Here is a 19,720-nt window from a genome sequence, read left to right on the forward strand (position 1 = left end):
AAGCTGCTGTGCATTGCTTTTTGTGTCAATTCAATATTATATAAAATGGTACTATTATTTTGACACAATACCTTTGACTCTTTCCTTCTTGCTTTAACATATTATTTCTGAAATGTGGCAGTACATTCTGAACATTTCAGTGTTAAGCATGCACCAGTTCTATTCAATTATTAGAATTCATTTCAAATTTATAATTAACCTATCAATATTTCACTTTGAAAATACCCTGATTATGACTGGTCTTTACCAAGCATTAAGTTATCATGACTTCCAAAAATATATTATCCTTTTATGCTGTTCCTTTAATATAATGTCAGAATTGCCATTGAGAAAGAAATTACATTTAAGCATCCACATGTGGGTTCAGTAATATGTTTTTCAGGAAACTTGGAATACACTTCTTTCCATTTATTCCAGACAAATTATCTGATATGGTCCCTCTGTTGCCTTGAGGTTACCATGTGAATGAGTGGTGCTCTTGTTGACAATAGTAGCACTGGAAAGTTGCAGCAAACAAGATAACAGGGCAACATAAATCATGATTAAGGAGCACAAAAACCTGCTTTCAGTCAAGCAGTAATTCATTTACAACCAGATGGATATGACTTATCCACTCATTTTATGAGCTTAGGAATGCAGTGGTCTTGTGATTCTTTGGGTTATGGCAGCTGACATCACCAACTTTGCACGCACTCGAATTCTGACATCGGGGCACCTTGTTTTTTTGTGGTTCATTCCTCATAGAGAGCGAATTGTATTCCTTGCCTTATACTGTTAAATAATACCTTTTTTCTTCCAAGCAGCTGCTTTATGAAGTGGAGAAAATGCCACTTTAGCTAATGATGAATGATGCTTGACCTCAGACCTGTGGCGCTGAATTTCATGCAATGCTAAATTAACATGAAAGGCCCAATACGTGCTATTTCCATTATGCATGCAGTAAAATAGAATCCTGTTTTGCTATCCGATAGTACTAAACCCTGTTCATTTCATTTACTGCTCGAGGTAATGCACTGGAAAGCTGTGATACAGTAGGTCATGCGCTGGATTTCTATTTAGTCACTGAATGATAACTTTTTTTTATAGTGATGTGTATGGTAACATCTCCCTTTCAAAAAAAACCTGTAGATGTTTGGAACATTCTGAATTGGGCAATTTGCCCTGCGCCTGACATCTTTTTTTGTTGTTCATGAAAAATGATGAATTATACAAAGCGACAGTAACTCAAGGTGCCAGCATTATTGTAATCTGTATTCAAATAGCCAGGATTATAATCGCTTACTAATTGATTTGCTGGTTCCCTCTTATATTGAATAGAATGATTATTTTATCCCTTGATTACCCTGTGCTTTCTGTTGTCAATTGTGTAGCAGGAAATAATGAAGAATTTAAAGGACCGTGAAAGAAAGCTAAGACCTCTGTATTTTCAAAAGGCTGTGAAAAACAAGTACCTCTTATGTTGTAAAACAGAACAGTAACACATAAATGTCTATTTGGAGAACTGTGTGACCCTCCAAGAAGGCCAGTAGTATTTCAAAACCAAAATTTAAGCCAGAAATGAAGCTGATTTTCTTTACTGTAATATTATGCATCAATACTAATCTAAATCAAAGCAGAGAAGTTTGAGGCCCAGGCCATCGGGCCTGTTTGTAGAGTCTGTACGTTTCCCTTAATCTTATGGTTTGACACATATTTGCAGAAATTTATTGAAAACTCAGTTTTACAAATGCATTATAAATGGTTTCATTTATCACATACCCAGCCTATCAAATAAGCAATTTTTGAATATATTATCAAATAAGCAATTTTTTGAATATATTATCAAATAAGCAATTTTTTGAATATATTAGAGCAAACATACCAGAAAGAAAATCTAAAAACCTGATCTTAAACAAATCCATTGTATTTCAAGAGTTTAAAATCAAAAATCAGAAAAGTCCTTGTCTATGATGACAGGAGCTGTCTATTCTCACCTCATGGATTGGTAGATTATATCAATCAATGGTACATGAACATACATCAGTCCCATTACTATGATTGACCATTACTAGCTCTTCATGGTATCCACTACCATGTTTGTGGTTCGAGAAAGAATTTTTGAGGTAGTTTGCTGACACCAGTCTTCCTTTGTTTGTACCTTTCCAAGGTTTATCAAATGATTATGGTAAAGGATACACCACTGCAGGTTCTTTGCAGAAGAGGCATTCTTCTTATTTAACAAGATGACTTATTGGGTAATAGCATTAAGTACAACCAGGTTACAAGTTGGGCACAATTACTTGGACTCGCAAGAACTTTACAGAATGCACTGCTCCCTACACAGGGTCACATAGAATGCTGTGGGTGTATCATCATCAGAAGGGATGGAGCTCAATGCACCAAGAATATTAACTCTTTCAGAAATATTACCATATCCAACATGTTCCCAAGCTATTTTCCCATAGTAAACCATTATACAATATGTATAGAACTATGTTACATTTTTTTTCCCTACCATATGTTCACTCCTGAGTCTCTGCCTTCACAAATGCAGGAAGCCTGCATGTTTCCAAGTTTTGCAGAATACGTTCTCTTCAGACTTGAAAGAATTATAGCTCTTCACTTGAGGACTGGTGACATTGATTTTGCTTTCTGCATAATTAGTAGATGATATTTTATCTCTTGATTACCTTTCATGGAGGATATAATTCCTTGTAGGTGTTGTTGTTGGTCAGAGCACCATCAATCTCCAGAATCTTCTTTCTTTGCTTATTCAATTATTTACTCCATCATGGCATCCAGGGTATTTTTATTCATGTTCACCAAGGAAGACAGCTGCTTTGCTGAAACTTTCTTCCTTGCAGTACTCTGGATTTCTATAAGCCAATATCTTTCTAACTTAAAGAGATAGTCTTTCTAACTTGCAATGTCCTGGATAGTTATGCCAGGCAGTTTTCTCTTCTTGATCATGTCCTGAATTTGTGGACATCGGTCTGTCTCCCATGGAGTTGCATACAAATGACTTCCCTTGAGTATGTCTTTACCTTTCTGCTTGTTTGACTAATAAAGTAGACTTTTTCAGGGTGTTAATCATATAATTAAAAGATTAATGCTCATTTACCACTATCTCTGCCACTGGCATTGACTGTTCTACGAAAATGGTTTGTTCACCAGACTGAAAAACAGCAGTTAAGGAGTCCTGAATGAGCTCAAGTGGATTGTACTGCTCATCCTTTTTTCTCAGTATTGGTTTCTTCCCACAAACTTTACTGAGTTTTCTGATTTATTTTCTGTAATAACTGGTAATTTTCCAAATCTTTCAAATCTATGTAATTGCAAATTTTACAATAAGTTATGAGAGCCTAAATCTCTTCTGAATCGCTGGCAAGCAGACTGCTAACTGAGACCTGGCAATGACTAAGTGACTGCAGTACATTCTTTTCCATACATCTTCCCAAAGGGAACCAAGGACAGATAAACTTATTTCATACACTCATAAATTGTCTATGATTTTAAAAAGCTATCAGCGCTTCAAGTCAGTGCTCACAGCCAATTCCCTCAACTTTTCACCTGGCTATCTTTCAATGCAATAATGGTGAACGGTAACAAAGCAAATTCTTAGTCACCCTTTAGTTCCTGTTGAGTATGATTGAGTGTCTACTGGCTTGATGGATACCGTTTCTTCTTGGCTGAATGAATCATTTTTATACATTTGTAGGCAATCACAACAAGTAGTTTTGTCTTGTTGAGTGTTGTCATAAGCCCAGGAACCCAATTAAATTGTAATCACCAATGCTGTTTTAGCTTCAATTACTGTAGAAATTGCTTGACTATGTACATATTTCCTTTATTCCTTAGTCTTTTCACACTCTCTAATGGAGTAATATTTTATTAAGATCTCCAAGAAGGAGATTCTATTAACATTTTATTTCATAGGTTACTGCTTTCAATTTTTGAATTCTATTTCTTTTTAACACTGTATCTCTGTCCAGTATATTGTGTTTTCCTGCCATTGTTAATGATTGAAATGGTGGATGCCTGCATTTTCCAAGGTTTTCCCACCTTCTGTAGCCATGATAGCATTTTCCTCCTGCTTCTGAGACAAAATGAATGTTTTACTGCCTTTCCTATTCTAAAACACCAAGCACTTCCTTCTGCACAAATGTTCAAATAGGATTCTCTGGCTGTTGTCCTTATCAGTTTTCTTGCCAAAATTCACGGTTTAATATCAAATCCTGATGCTTTTAAATCATTAGTTCCTCCTGACATTTTGTCTACCACTGGATTCCTTCTCTGGATTTCTTTAAATCTGCTCTGTTTCATTGTAGATAAATTCTTAGGCCTCTATGATTCTCTAACCCCCAGTCTGGTTTCTGGTTTGTTCACTGTGTCTTGCAGCAATGCTTTATGGAGCCTGATGTCAAAGGCACTGTCACTGATGGGGAGAAATAAGAACTTTCTTTTTTTCACTCTCATGCCTTTCTTTTCTCACTTTTGTGCCATTTTCTTTGAGGTACATCCAATCCTACTCCCAGAGCCTCTCTTGATTCCTACAAATCATCCTTCACTCAGCGATATGTCTTTTTTCTAAGTGTGGTTGGATTTTCTCTCTTTTCTGAATCCACCTGCACCTCTTACTAGCTTCTTGGTGAAGATTTGGCGTTAGATTCAAGCTTTCCTGTGCAGCTTCTCCAACTGCTGCAACTTCTCTCTCTGTCATTACTTGTGTTTCATCTGAACAGACTGACTAAATTCTTAAAGTGATAATGTTATTAAAGTGGTCAACTCACCTGTCTTCAAGATGTTATTTTCTTCTGAATGATCTTCTTCCAGTGGTTTGCCCATCTGTAAGAAATTCAAAACCATGCTGTTGCACACCATATGGTATTACCCTGATTGCCACACTGGTAACTTGTGGCAGCTGCCACCTCTGCCATTATGAGGTTGATTAAAAGGTTAGCTTTGTTTGTTCGCTACCAGTATTGCTCCATTGTCTATAATTCACCTAGGACCTACCTAATGGTCCATGGTGGTGGATCAATCATCACTGAGTTTTTACAGAAGAGTTACTGTCCTTAGTTACCAATATGGTTTATTGTAGTTACAAGTCAGTCACAATTACCCTGTTACTAAAGATGTACCTGACATATCTGTACCTTATGGAGGTTAGTGTAGAATTCCTTGTGTCCAACTAATGCTCTGTGTGAGATCATCAAAGGGGAGTAGCTTAATGTGACAAGAACACTAACTGCTTCAGAACCTTATATTACCGATACACGTTGTAATTTCAAAAATTGCATATAACCATCTATAGCTGAGAATAAACATTTGACAATATGCACTTCAGTGCTTTAATTTTGCTTTATTTCGCAATTTAGCACGATTTCACTAAACTCAGAAATGCACGAACTAAAGACAAGAGTAGCAACAAGATTCAGGAAGACATGTTCTAACTGGTGAAATAAGCAAAGTCAATTTAAAATTGAGAACTGTAAAGTGATGCATTTTGTTAGGAAGGATAAGAATAGGCAAATTGAAAAATGTGGGACAATGTTAAAGAGGTGCAGGAGCAGAAGACCCTGGGGATATAGGTTTAGCAATCTTTGAGGATGCAGGAATGACAGCAAACGTTCCTGAAGGCAGTGTTCAAGGCCCCACCATCTTCAACTGATTCATCAATGACTTTCCTTTCATCGTTACATCAGTGGTGAGAATTTTTGCTGATATTTTTTTCAATTCATTTGACGATGTAAGCATTGCTGGCTGGACCAGCATTTATTTCCCAACCTTCAATTCCCTTGAACAAGTTATGGTGCGGTTCTTACTTGAACCGCTGTTGTCCATTTGGTGTAGGTAACCCATAATGCTGTTAGGGAGGCAGATCCATGTTTTTGACCCAATAATATTGTAGATACTGATGCAATCCATATTCAAATGTAACAGGAATTAATCAAAATCAAGCTTGGACGACCATGTGATACGTAAGATTCATGCCATGCAAATGCTAGGCAATAATCATCTCAAACAAGAGAGAATATAACCAGCACCCTTGACATTTAATGGCATTAACCATCACAAAACCTACTATCAACATCCTGGAGATTGTTATTGTATATAATCTGAATTGTACCTGGCATATAAATATTTTGGCTACAAAAGCAGGTCAACATGTTGGAAATTCTGTGACCAGTAATTCGCCCCCTAACTCCCCGAAGTCTGTGCAAAGTCTGCAAGGCACAAGGCAGGGCTGTGATGGAATACTCACCACTTGTCTGGATGAGTGCAGCTCCAACAATACTCAAGAAGCTTGACACCATCAAGGACAAAGTAGCTCACTTGATTGCAACTGCATCCACTCCCTCCACCACCAACAGTGTGTACCATCTTCAGAATTTCAGAAATGTGCTTCAGAAGTTCACCCAGGCTCTGTGGGCACTACCTTCCAAACCAGTGACCTCTATCACCTAAAAAGACAAGGACAATGGATACATGGCCACACCGAATGTCAGTATGTGCCCCTTCAAGCCACACACTACTCTGAATTGGAAACATTACAATTGTTCCTTGGTGATTGTTAGGTTAAAATTCTGGAACTTCCCCAGCACCATGGTGCACTTACACCACATGGACTGCTGTGGTTCAAGTTCCTTTGCAATGTCAGTTAGGAATTAGTAATAGATACTGGCCTAGCCAGCAAAGCCCACATCTCATAAATGATTAGAAATCCAAGTTCAGAAGGCTCTTCAACTAATGTTTGGATCCTTGGCTTATTAGTGTAATAGAGTACAAAGCAATGAAGTTATGCAAATCCTTGATATAGCCATAGTGAAAACCCCAGTGGATAAGTTCAGTTCTGAGCACATCCTGGCCACATTTTAGAAATGATGACAAGGATTTGGACACAACAAGATCAATTTACTAGAATGGTTCCAGCTGTGGAAAGGATAACAGTCATCCCTGATTTTCCAGGGCAGTTCCATTGTTTTGTCCCATGTCCTGGGTCAGGTCTTCCTTCCTTTTTCACAGTATTGATTGGCTTTTTGTATGTGCATAGACCAGGTGCAGCTGTTGCTTGCTACCAAGTTGACTGTTGGTGTTCTCATGCATTTGAAATCCATTCCAGAAGGCAGCAGCACCATTTTGAGCCAGGAGGGATCTGGGGGAACATGCATGTTCCCCCAGATCCCTCCTGGCTCAAAATCAGTCACCAGTGACACCACACCACCCATCCTTTGGCCACAAGGTCCTTAAGCCTGCACATCCTCCGACCCTTCTATCTTAAGTACACCACTTGATCCACTGGGCCCTGTCTCAAGAGTCCATCATAACCAACCACACCAAAATGACCCTTCCTGTTTCTCGACCAAAGTTGGTCATCATGAGGACAAGAATATATGTTGAAACAGGGGGTTGTACTCAGAATAAGGTTTCTCTAAAGATAATGAATTGTTTTGGCTGACTAACTAAGGAGAAACTAATGGCAGCAGGGTTGGTATTTCAGAAGACACAGATTCAAGGTGATTGGCAACAATAATTAGGGGCAGCACGGTGGCACAGTGGTTAGTACTGCTGCCTCACAGCGCCAGAGACCCGGGTTCAACTCCTGCCTCACGCAACAGTGTGCAGTTTGCACATTCTCCCTGTGTCTGCATGGGTTTCCTCCGGGTGCTCCAGTTTCCTCCCACAGTCCAAAGATGTGCAGGTCAGGTGAATTGGCCATGCCAAATTGCCCATAGTGTTAGGTGAAGGGGTAAATGCAGGGGAATGGGTCTGGGTGGGTTGCTCTTCAGAGGGACAGTGTCGACTTGTTGGGCCAAAGGGCCAGTTTCCACACTGTAAGTAATCTAATCTAATCTAATCAGTACAGGATGATGAAACATTTTCTTTATGTAGTGAGTTCTTTCCTTCTTCTGGCAGTCTCTCACAGCAACTCTCACAGTATGCTACAGAGTACAGCCCATGATAAGAAACTTTGAATGTGGAGAGGCGGTTGTGCTGTGGTTGTCACATGCAGGGCTCTAGCTGACCAGTGACCACCCTGCTCCGAAAGCTTGTTATAGGCCTATTGGAAGGAATTGTGTGTTGACCATCAACCTGTTTAGCATCACTGTTAGAACAGCTTCCAATACCCACAAATCCCAGAGGAATTCCTACTGTACTCTAATGAGGTACAATGGGGGTATGAGGCCTCCAGTAAAGCAAGTTAGCATGATAAGGAACATGTTGCTTAAAAGAGTGGTGGGAACATATCCAATGGCAATATTATAAAATGAATTTGATGAATAAATGAAAAAAATTGCAAGGCTATAGGGAATGAACAGCAATCTGAAATTAATTAGATATCTTTGCTAAAGCAGCAATGCAAGCTTGATTGGCTGAGTGGCCACATTTTGAGCTGTTTGAATCAATAATAATTTTCTGCCAATAAAACACATACAAAATTCTACCTCCAAAATTGTTTGGCCTCACACCAGTCTTAAACATTCACTCACTAAAATTATTTTCACCATTTGTCAAAGGTTAAACCAGGGGTATCTTCAACATGTCCCAAGTGCAAGATTTCTACAGGCACTCTTATCCATTGTCTCTGGTCCTGTGGTAGGTTTCAAACATACTGGAGCGCTGTGGCAAGTGCAATGGAGAGGATTTTGGGTGTAAGGGTGGAGAAGTACTCGATCTCTCTCTGCCCAGTGTGTTCCCTGCAGAAGCGCATAAGAAAAAACTTTTCAACATTCTCACTTTCTGCGCAAGCAAGAATATCTTGCTAGGCTGGATATCCGAAAAAACCCTGGGCCTGTCAGGTTGGCGGAAGATTTGTTATGCAGCATATCCCCTTGGAATTTCTTACAAGTATGGTACATCACAAAGCTGAGAATTTCTATAAGACATGGCAGCCCTTTTTGGAATACCTGGACACAGATCTATCTACCACACTTTTATATAGCTGTAACAATTGTGTTTTAAGAGTCCAATATCCAGGGAGGAGAAATTGTGAACGTATGAGTGTATTGTTTGGTTCAGTTGAGTTATTAATATCTATTAGTTTGTTGGTTATTATTTATTTAGTTAAATAATTATTGGGTGTTTTTATATTTTTTCTATGTATATATTTATTTATACATTTGTACATGAGGATAGGTTTTTTTGTGTTCTCTCTTTGTATTTTGTATTTGTTGTAATATTTTAAAAGGTCTATTTTTTCAATAAAAATATATTAACTTTTTTTCACAAACATTCCACATGTTAATTTACCCATCTTAGCTATTGCATTTGAGAAAGGAAATTGAAAAGACCCTGAGGTTATCCAAAGGAAGTTGCAATTTTGTTGGCAAACCCAATACCAAAGCCCTTTAGTTTCTCTAGGGACTTGTTTCTACATAATGGTAATGGTTTCTGGGCAGATGACCGATTTCTATCCACCTACCTCCAATATCTTCACTTGAAGCTTAGACGGTACATAAGTGGGGAGACCCTGAAAACCAGTGAAAGAAATGAATTAAAAGTTAGAGGCAACAGTATTAATAACACCCAACATTATAAAGTAATCTGAAAATAGCCCTATCTTTTAATCCAAAAGAATCATTAATATTAGTTATGTAGTTTTAAACACTGGTTAAAATGACTTGAAGATTTTTCTTTTTTTAAGAAAAAATAAAATGATGTATAATGCTGACAAACTTTGTTAAAGTCACTGCACCTTCCACTTGCTGAAGTACAAACTCCAAAATTTAAAAAATGATATGCCTAAAGGTCAAGTAAATTTGAAATGATCTGAAGCACTACACACATGCCAAAATGAGGAACATCTTCTGTGGATCATTTCCCCAAGAGAAGATCTGTGGTTATGGGGCTTACTCCTTCAACTATAAAAGGATGTTTGAAGACTGACTTTGTACAAGGAATCATAGACCATATGTATTGCTGGCAAAGCACAACCTTCCAAAAGGTGTCCTCATTTTAAGCAGTTGGACTGGGAACTGTATGTGTGTAATTGGACTGAGGATATTTGAAAAGCCTGTTATTTGATTTTCTAATGCTGTTGCATTGACCCAAGAAACCAGATATCAAAAGATACTCACCTGACAAGAATATCTGTCACCTGAGATACATAACATGGCTGGCTGAGGTCATGAAAATCCCTAGCTATTGTTTAAAAGTCAATCCGATGTAAAGCAAATTAATGTTACTGTGACATTTACATAGACAATCAGAACATAATTTCTAACAGTATTCAATGCAGGGTCTTATTGAACTACTGATAGACATGTGGTTATTGAACCACTTTCCTGTGACTTTGCTGAATGCTTCTGGAAAATACTCTGCAATAGATGTGCCACATTACAAAAAGTAGGAAGCAATTATCGTGCCATATGCGATTGTTGTAACCAAATCTAGTTGTCTGAAATTCTCGTCCCTTTATTATTCAGAAAATGTTAACTTGCTGACCTTTCTGATTTATTTTATTGTATAAACAAACACCAGCAGCTAAATAATGCATTTCAGTAATTAAATCAGTATTTTGTTCATATTTAATTAATTAAAGATCTATCTTCTGATGATAATAGCAACAACATCCAAAAGTATTTTAGCTGGTTATGCATCTGCAGTAGCAGTAACTTAACTCCACAAACTACAATATCTGTATCAAACGTAAAATACTGCAAACTAAACTTCCAAAATTCTAAAAATGCCTCGCAGATAAGAATTCATTGACATTTCTCTAGGCATCCAGCTAATAAATTGTTTCCTTTGGTATAAAAGAAATCTTTTAAAAAGCAGGCCCTTAGTTTACATTGAAGTAGCCGGCATGAACTTGTAATGGTCAGAAGATTTTGAAATTATGTTAGGTAACAATGTCATGTTTGTCTTTTTAGTCAGTTATGAGGTAACTCAGTTTTGAGATTGTCACTGCTTGTATAGAGTTCGAGAGTCTTGTATCACTGTGTGGACTATGAAACTATTAAATGAAATGTTCTAAATGAGCAATAATCCTTCCATTAACCCTGGTTAAAAAAAATCTTATGCAGCAACTATTCAGTGATGCTAAACTAATGGTAAAGAAAATAATTAATCACAAAAATAATAACATACTTTATTATCAGATGAAGTAATTTGCAGCTCATTTAGAGAGAATGCTATAAATGATCTCATACATCTTATTTAATAATTTTTCTTTAAAAAATGAAGTTAAAGTACTGGATTATAATGTGAAAGGTTGGCAGGAGTTATGGGAAGGGATCAATTGATTTGAATAAGCCCAGACAATATGGAAAGTGAGTTGGGGTAATGGGGTGAAGGTGGTAAGATTTGAATTAACTGAAGACAAATGAAACAGATTGTATCAAAAGAGACATGTAGGGGGTGTGACACCCTGGTGAGAATTAATACTCAAAGTAGTTGACAGACTTCAACAAACTGAAAACCTCTGTTCTTTAAAGTGACTGTACGCCACATTAGGCCTTAGGCTCTTGATGTCATTGTTCAGCACTGACTGTTCTGAACAGACCCACTAGGCTATAGTCAATTTAAATTAAAACCATGTAATGTAATAAAAGGATACTCCTGAAGTGTTTTCAATCAAACAGATGGGGATCTGGAGAAGGCCAACATGTGAATGGGCTGGTTTGATGATTAAAAGCTAATTTCAAAAAAGGATATGTTTAAGGTCCTGCAGTTTCCAAAGTTACTATTCGTTCCAACTTCTGCATAATGTTAAAAACTCCAACCTGTGGAACAATTTTGTAAAGTGATTTACACTTTTGCCTGTAATTTTATACTCATAAACTATAATGCACATCATTTAATTTATAAGATAAAGACTTTTGGTTTTGTAAAGGTAGTTGGGTAGAAAGTTAAAATCGTTCCAATGTTTGATGATTCAACATTACTTTTGATTTTATAATCCCATCAATAAAGGAAATAAACCGATTATTGAAGATAATTAGGTAATAATATTATGAGCAGAAACTCACAATCATAGATCTGAATATGGAGGCTGTGTGAAGTCATTCACCTCAGTTCCAGGACGTCTCTGCAGATGTTCCTCAGGGGAGTGCTCTAGGCTCAACCAGTTTTGGCTGCTTTACCAGTTGGCTTCCCTCTATCATAGGGTCAGAAATGAAGATGTTTGCTGATGATTGCATCATGTCCAGTAACATTTAGGACTCCTTAGATACAGAAGCAGTCTGTGTCAAAATGGAGCAAGACCTGGACAATATTCAGGCTTGGGCTGACAAGTGGTAAGTAACATTTGCACCATGCAAATGTCAGACAATGACAATCTTCAACAAGACAGAATTTAACCATCATCTTTTGACACTCAGTTGGCACAGCTAATTTGCAATTCTGTTTCTATCAGAGCCAACTTGCATTGTTAAGGCACCCCAGGCAGGGGTCTGAAGGAGCAAAGGGCCACAATTGGGGCCCATACTAATCCAATTCCTTTTTCCATATGCACATCAGGCTGGATTGAGCGAATTTAACGGCTCATGCAGGTCAGCGAAAGTTCCTCTATGTTGAGTCCCCCTTGGACGTCTGACCGACCCGCAGCAAACCAATGTCTAATATCTAGTGACTGAATGGGATGGTAAAAGGCATGATAAGAGAAGACTTCATATGGAATCTGTCAAACTCAGATTCCAATTTAATACAATCTAGCATCACAATGACATAGCCCATTTCAAATACGCTCAGCAGCTATTTTTAGAGTAAAAATATAACCAACCCTTTACTCCACAAGCAATACCCACTCTCTTGATGAATCTGCTGACAGTCCAAAGCTGCCAACCCTCTGATTGGCCTGGCAACATCAAGAGTCTGCCCATCGGCCTTAACTGAATGGTAAGCAAGAAGATGGCCAATTAAGAGGCTGCCTCCAGAAACATCCTTGTGCAACATGTCTCAGTCACAGAAAGTGTGGGCTCAGGGACCTCATTTGGTCTCTTCTCAGGATCCTGAAGCCCATGGCAAAATCCAGCACTTGGATCTGCAATAACCTGAAGAGAGAAAACTGTTTTATTTATTCATAATCAGTTGAGACTTTAGAAAAGATCAAAAGAAATAAAACAGTTCTGTTTTAATGGTTTAAGATTAAGGGAAGAAATTAAATAACATTTTTGTCCCTGGGAAAAAAAATTGGGTTCGATGAAACATAAGATCAAGATACATGATTTGCATTTGTGCAACAATTTGATCATATGATTTAACTAAGTGAAGTTTAGTTACTTAAGGCGTATTCAATATTCTTAATTTCAACAATATTCTATTTTTCCATATCTTCAAGAGGTGGACTAGAAGATCCATGAATACATTAATTTGAGACAAAGCACACTAGCTTCTGGGGAAGCTATGCATCAAAACTACCTTCTCTTAAACATTAGTCAAATGAATGTGTTGATCAGCAAAATGGAATCCACCTCATCTACTATAAACCCACTACCGTCCCCCCAAACCTCCACCCTACACACGCTCCAGCCACAATTACTATTTAAAGACATAAGCATGTGATTTTTAAGCAAGATGCTTTGCGCTTTCTTCCACAATTACTGCTTAAAGACATAAGCGTGGGGCTTTTAAACAAAATGCTTTGTGCTTTCTTTTGCTGTTGTAGACTGAGTGGCAGTGTTGTGTATTACATCACATTGTATTAAATTGTGTTAGGGCAGCAGGGTGGCACAATGGTAAGCACTGCTGCCTCACAGTACCAGGGTCCCATGTTTGATTCCAGCCTCAGATGTCTGTCTGTGTGGAGTTTGCACATTCTCCTCGTGTCTGCATGGGTTTCGTCCGGGTGCTCCAGTTTCCTCCCACAGTCCAAAAGAAGTGCAGGTCAAATGAATTGGCCATGTTAAATTGCCCATAATGTTAGGTGCATTAGTCAGAGGGCAATGGGTCTGGATGGGTTACTCTTCAGAGGATCAGTGTGGACTGGTTGGGCCGAAGGGCCTGTTTCCACACCATAGGAAATCTAAAAACAACTAACCTAATCAATGAGGGAGGGTTCCAAAAAGTTGTAAGGAACCAAAAGGGAGTGACGCTGCATCTTAACAAGGGCAGTCTGAAGGCATCTCAGGAGGAAACCTATTATCGTTAATAGCCTATAGTTGTAATCCCTCATAGGTTGCTGCATTTCATTCCTCTTTTGTGGACCATCACAATACACTGTTTGCCAAAATCTAGAAGTAAAAAGACACTGTATCTTAAGAGACTTTAATCATACACACAAAACTTTTCCACTAATTATTGCATGCTGAAGCAGAATTCGCCTCCCCTTTAAGAGAGCTAAGCTACCTTTAGCACTTGCAGTCTGCATATCATAATGATCACACAGAGAGTCCTTGGTCTAGGCTGAACTTGCAGCCTGTCAGTGGCATAATCAATGATGGACAACATGGTACAGTCACTTAAATGAGCAGGCAGCATGATGCCTCCATGTTTCAATCCGAGCACTCCACCAAATATAAATTGTGTTGAAACTCTGCAACCTTTTTGCCCTGTTATATGTTTATATAAATATGTCTATTTTTTCAAATTGACTCAAAAATCCTCATATAATTTAAAACATATTAAAAGAATTTAAAAGCTTTGTGTTTTTGATTGCTTAAAAGATCACTTAGGAATAATTTGACGCAATATTACAATCCTTTTTACCTCAAACTACATAATCTGGTGAAGTTGTTTGAAATCTAATGATTTTATTGAATAATGGCAATTTGCACAGTAATAAACAGAGATACTTTTGACTGCATAAATAAAGTAACACAAAAGTAACACATTTCAGAGGGAATAGCCTAATGGTATTATGGCTAGATTATTAATTCAGAAGCTCAGCTAATGTCACTGGCATTCAGGTTCATAATCCCACCGTGGCAAATGGTGGAATTAGACTGCAATAAAGAAGGGTCTTGTGATGACCATGAAACCATTGCAGATTGTCGGAAAAAAACTCACCTAGTACACTGATGTCCTTTAGGGAAGGAAATCTGCTATTCTTCCATGGTCAGGCCAACATGTGACTCCAGACTCATAGAAATGTAGTTGATTTTTAACTTGACAACTAAGGATGGGCAATAAATGCTGGCCTAAGCAGTGATGCCCACATCTCATGAATGAATGAAGGGCTATTCCCCTTTTGCCTCACTCTACGCAGAGGTAGGGCATAAATCCCACTTCTATATTGGAACACCTAGATGGTAGTGAACATCTGGATGAAAAACTGAGGCCTGAATTTTTGCTTCCTGTTCGGGAACGCAGAGTCAGGTCATGTCCCTCCTGCACAAACATAACCTGGGAGAAAATACCCCAGAATGTGGAGTTGTCAGCCTACGGTGACAGGTTCTTGTGTGAGTTAGGCCAGGTGACCCTAAATGAATGCAGAGACAGGCTGGGTGGAAGGCTTATTTTGGTGTCCCAGCACTATTTTAATCTTAACCAATGAAGCATAAGACAGCCTTATAACGCTGACCACTCACCTATTCCTCCATACCTCAGCCATACTAACTTATGCTCTTCACTAATGCCCCTATAACTCATCATAATGTCCATGCCAATCTGTACTCCTTTACCCATGTCAATTTCCTCTTATAGCCTCTGTGTCAATCTAAGCCCCTCCACCTTCCATCAAAATCTCTCATATATCTCGTGCTAACCTCTTCACACTCTCATGTCACTCAGTTTGCATAGTGACTGTAAGGTGACAACTAGTTTCAACCCATGATCCTCACACAACATCCTTTTCCCTTATACTTATTGGTCCAACTAACCTAATAAACAATCTGGACAGATGTCAGGATCAATGTTGAGATGAAATGTGATACAGTTTTAAAAGTCTACTGCAATCTTTATTTAAAGGAATCACTCTGTCATGAAAGGTAATTTACAATGTTAAACTTCCTTTAAGTACAAGAATATGCACTTCATTAATTTTATAACACTTTATAAAACAAGCTTTTGAAGTCATAGTCTTATGTCAAGTAGTCTATGACTACTTGAAGCCATCAATCAAATTGTGAAGTGCTATGGACCACATAGAGATTGTGACATGCAGTGAAATCAGACATGGAGCACTAATCTAGTAATGAAAACCCTCAGTCTTATGTCAACAGAGTGAAATATCAAGTGATGATATTTTCAACATGCCAAACAATGTTTTTTACATGTAAATAGAAGGAATGTTAAATATCTAGATAGCTTGATAGTGTTTTGACAGATCTTCTAGGCACCTACAAAAGATGTTCTTTGACAATTCCTCTTGTTTTTGTTAAATTTATTCTGATGATTCTTGTTGAAAATTTTGACAGGTGTTTTTGACATTTCCTTTTGATTGTTCAAATGAACATAACAGTTACAATGGGATGATATATTTTTGCGCACATTCATGCCTAATTTTAATAATCCCAAAGTGGACCTTGTTTCTTCAAGAAGTCACTAGTTCTTCACCAAAGGTGTCCCAAGATCATATCAAAAAGGGGTGCTTTACCTGTCCAAAAGAGTACTCTGGTTACTCAAACAAATCAATAAAGTTCATACTTGCTCCTGCCAGGTCTAATCTGGTGCACATTACATTTTAGACATCAAATTCAGAGAAGATTGATATAGGCAGCTGCCACTGCATAACACATGCAAGGAATGCAACCTGTCCCCAGAAAAGTTCTAAGTACTATATATGGGGACTTCACCTATTCTTCCTCTTTTCATAATGAAAGAAAGACTCTATGCCATTGAGTAAATCCAGGATATCTCTGGTTATTTCTCAGCTTAATTGAGTTGACGTTTGTCCATGTTGTAGATCTCACATCTGGACTGATACTCTGGTACAATACCTTTGGAGTATTGCATTGCTGGAGATGTAGTATTTCAGATGAGACATCACAAATCCTGTATACTTTTAAAAGCAGTGTAGATAGTTCTCTTGGCATTCTTGTGGCATTCTTTTCTCAACCAAAAGCAACAAAGAGATTTAACGGGTCATTAATCCTGTTGTGTAAAATAGCTGCCATGTTTGAGTATGTAATAGCCATCCCTGCACGTCAAATTAATTAAGTGTGTATATTGTACATTGGAATATTTAAGAGTGATGGTCAGGTTATTTATGTAAAATTGAATTTAAAATATTGTGCAAACATAATTATATCAATATAGTGGCAAACACCTCAATTTGGATGCTATCACAAATAACCTCTTACTTCAGAACTGCTGGTAGTGATAATTTGGTAGATCTGACAATACAGTCTTGATAGTGAAGAAGGGCATTATTATTCTGCTGCCTATACACTATGTAGCTGCATTTCTCATTCAGGTTTTTATTATTGAATGGATGGCTTCTAGAGGGTGACTGTTGATCTGAAATTTTCAAAGCCAGAGGACCAATCCCTGTTAATGATTTTCATATCATTAGCTTAATAATCTTATGCATGTTTTGTATTTTTGTTTTAACATATGTTTCTTCACGTATGCAGTATTCTCTCAACCTATCAATTACTGTTGAAAACCCATCTTCCATTTTCAGTAGTTTTTTTTGGATCATTCAGTTGACAGTCTTGATACTGATATTCTGTGCCAATCGTTGCCATTTAATGCACTTTTACACCAACCGTAGCAGTGAAATTCTGTTCTAAGTAAATCAGTCAGCAATATTTTTTCTCATAGTGCTGGGCATAACCACATTTACTTTTAATAGAAATAATTACATGCACAAACATTAGGCCATGATTGATCTGGAATTTAGAGTAATTTAGTTATGTGTCTTGACATTAGTACTGATGCTATTTGAGTTGAAGTACAGTACTTACCTTTTTTTTAAAGTCAGGAAAGAATAATTACAAGGAAACAACATTTTGTTAGGAACACATGAGTGTTGAAATAGCTTCTCTTCCTCCCATACATTCTTCACTGGCACCAATTTCAAGCAAAAAAAAGGGAGTTAGCTTTAATTCCCTTGTACGTGGCAGAGTTGACACATGTAAAGTAATAGCTCATTTTCAATTGCCATGTTTAGCATATGTCTCATGTTGGCTCTGCAAGGCCTGCAGGCCGGTCCCATGAGTTCAGCTCAGCCAGCAGTTGCTGCCACTACACAGCCCCCCCCTTAGCCTTGAATGCTAATAGCTTTGAATCATGTTCAATGGTGATGTTAATTTTCCAGCAAAAGCATTATGGGTATAAGTGTACCTGACACCTCCAGTCAATGAGCACAAGTCTTTGTGTGTGTGTTTGTGTGTGTGTATGCACAAGCACATGTTACATTCCTGCAGATGGTGTTCTACTGAATATGTCCTTCTGTGGAAAATTGCAGTTCTAAACCTCTAGGTGCAGGAGGCTGTTAACAGTTGCTGATGATAGTAGGCAAACATTAACATAATAATTAGTGTCTTGTAATTGTTTCATTAAAACCAGTTGTTCCATTTCTCCTCATGTTTTCCCAGAAGAGAAGCTGAATTTGGATGACAGCCAGTGGGAGGACATCCACGTCGTCACCGGAGCACTAAAGATGTTTTTCAGAGAGCTGCCTGAGCCACTTTTTCCATACAGTTTTTTTGATCAATTTGTAGATGCCATAAGTAAGTACAATACAATGTTAATTTAACCCTCAAAGCACTAAAGGAGCAATTCTCTATTCTGCATTCAACCATTTAGTAAGATGAGGTTAATTTTTTTTATTAGCTAGCTGAAAGGCATTCATAAATCAGTGCCTTGAATGTAGTTGTATTTATTCAATTCCAGTTTCTTAATATTCATGACAGCAATTTATTTTTGATAGTACACTTTTATACTTACTTCATGCAAGGTTGTAACATTGAAAAATACAAGCTGTCCCACTTTAATTTACAACCAATATTTAGTTCAACCTGAGTGTTTGTCACAACGTCTGCAAGCAGATTTCCAAGCAGAAGGTTTCGATGAATTATAAACTATTGGTTTAATTACTACACATTCCCAAGCTTCATTCTTCAATTGCATGTTGGACTTTATTACTTAAAAAGTCTCACTGGCACAGATCTGATGCTGTTCTAACATGTTTTGTTTGTTATTGAAGCATGTTGTTTTCAATTCTTTGAAAGTAAACACTTGGAATGAATAATGGCAAAGAGAGAGAGAGAAAGAGAGAGAGAGAGAAAGCCTTCCTTGTTATTAATACATTAAACTCAAGCAATAGGACAAATTAATCCTACTTTGTGTGGTATGATCTTTAGTGTGAAATGATATAGCTTCAGGAGTAAAAGCAGAGATGCTGGGGAGGCTTGTAGGTTTAGGTAGCATCTGTGGAGTTTCAAGTTCATGACTATTCATCAGAAATGAGAACCTTTAAACATGTAACAGCTTTTAAGCAAGTGCAGAAGCGGTATCATTGGACTGGTAATCCAGAAGCCTAGGCTAATGCTGTAGGGATGTGGGATCAAATGACACCATGCAGCTAGTGAAATTTAGTTTCAAATAATAAAAACCTGAAATTAAAAACTAATATAGATATTCATATAGATAGACACAACCACGATCACTGATTATTAAAAGAACCCTTCTGGTTCACTTAATGTCCCTTAGAGAAGGAAATCTGCCATCCTTACACAGACTTGACTACATGTGTCTCCAGATGCACAGCAATATGTTTGGCTGTGCCCCGTCCCCTGATGTTGTCAGCAAGCCAGTCAGTTGATGCCAAAAAAATGGCAGGGAAATATGGGAAGGGAATAAAGAACAAATGGGAAGGCCGATGATCGAGTGGACAGTAGGAATGATCAAATGA

At 37.8% G+C, this 19,720-nt stretch overlaps 1 protein-coding gene across 3 annotated transcripts in view; it reads left to right on the forward strand.

The window, feature by feature from the left end:
* Positions 1-19,720, forward strand: part of LOC122551728 (rho GTPase-activating protein 15-like) — a 737,256-nt gene that overhangs the window by 596,932 nt on the left and 120,604 nt on the right. For all 3 annotated transcript variants that reach the window (XM_043694095.1, XM_043694097.1, XM_043694098.1), the window contains exon 13: positions 18,402-18,536. In XM_043694095.1, the coding sequence (XP_043550030.1) occupies positions 18,402-18,536 (135 nt within the window). The remainder of the gene's footprint in view (positions 1-18,401; positions 18,537-19,720) is intronic.

Source organism: Chiloscyllium plagiosum, chromosome 7, assembly GCF_004010195.1.
Source record: "Chiloscyllium plagiosum isolate BGI_BamShark_2017 chromosome 7, ASM401019v2, whole genome shotgun sequence".
In the NCBI taxonomy this organism is placed as follows: Eukaryota; Metazoa; Chordata; class Chondrichthyes; order Orectolobiformes; family Hemiscylliidae; genus Chiloscyllium; species Chiloscyllium plagiosum.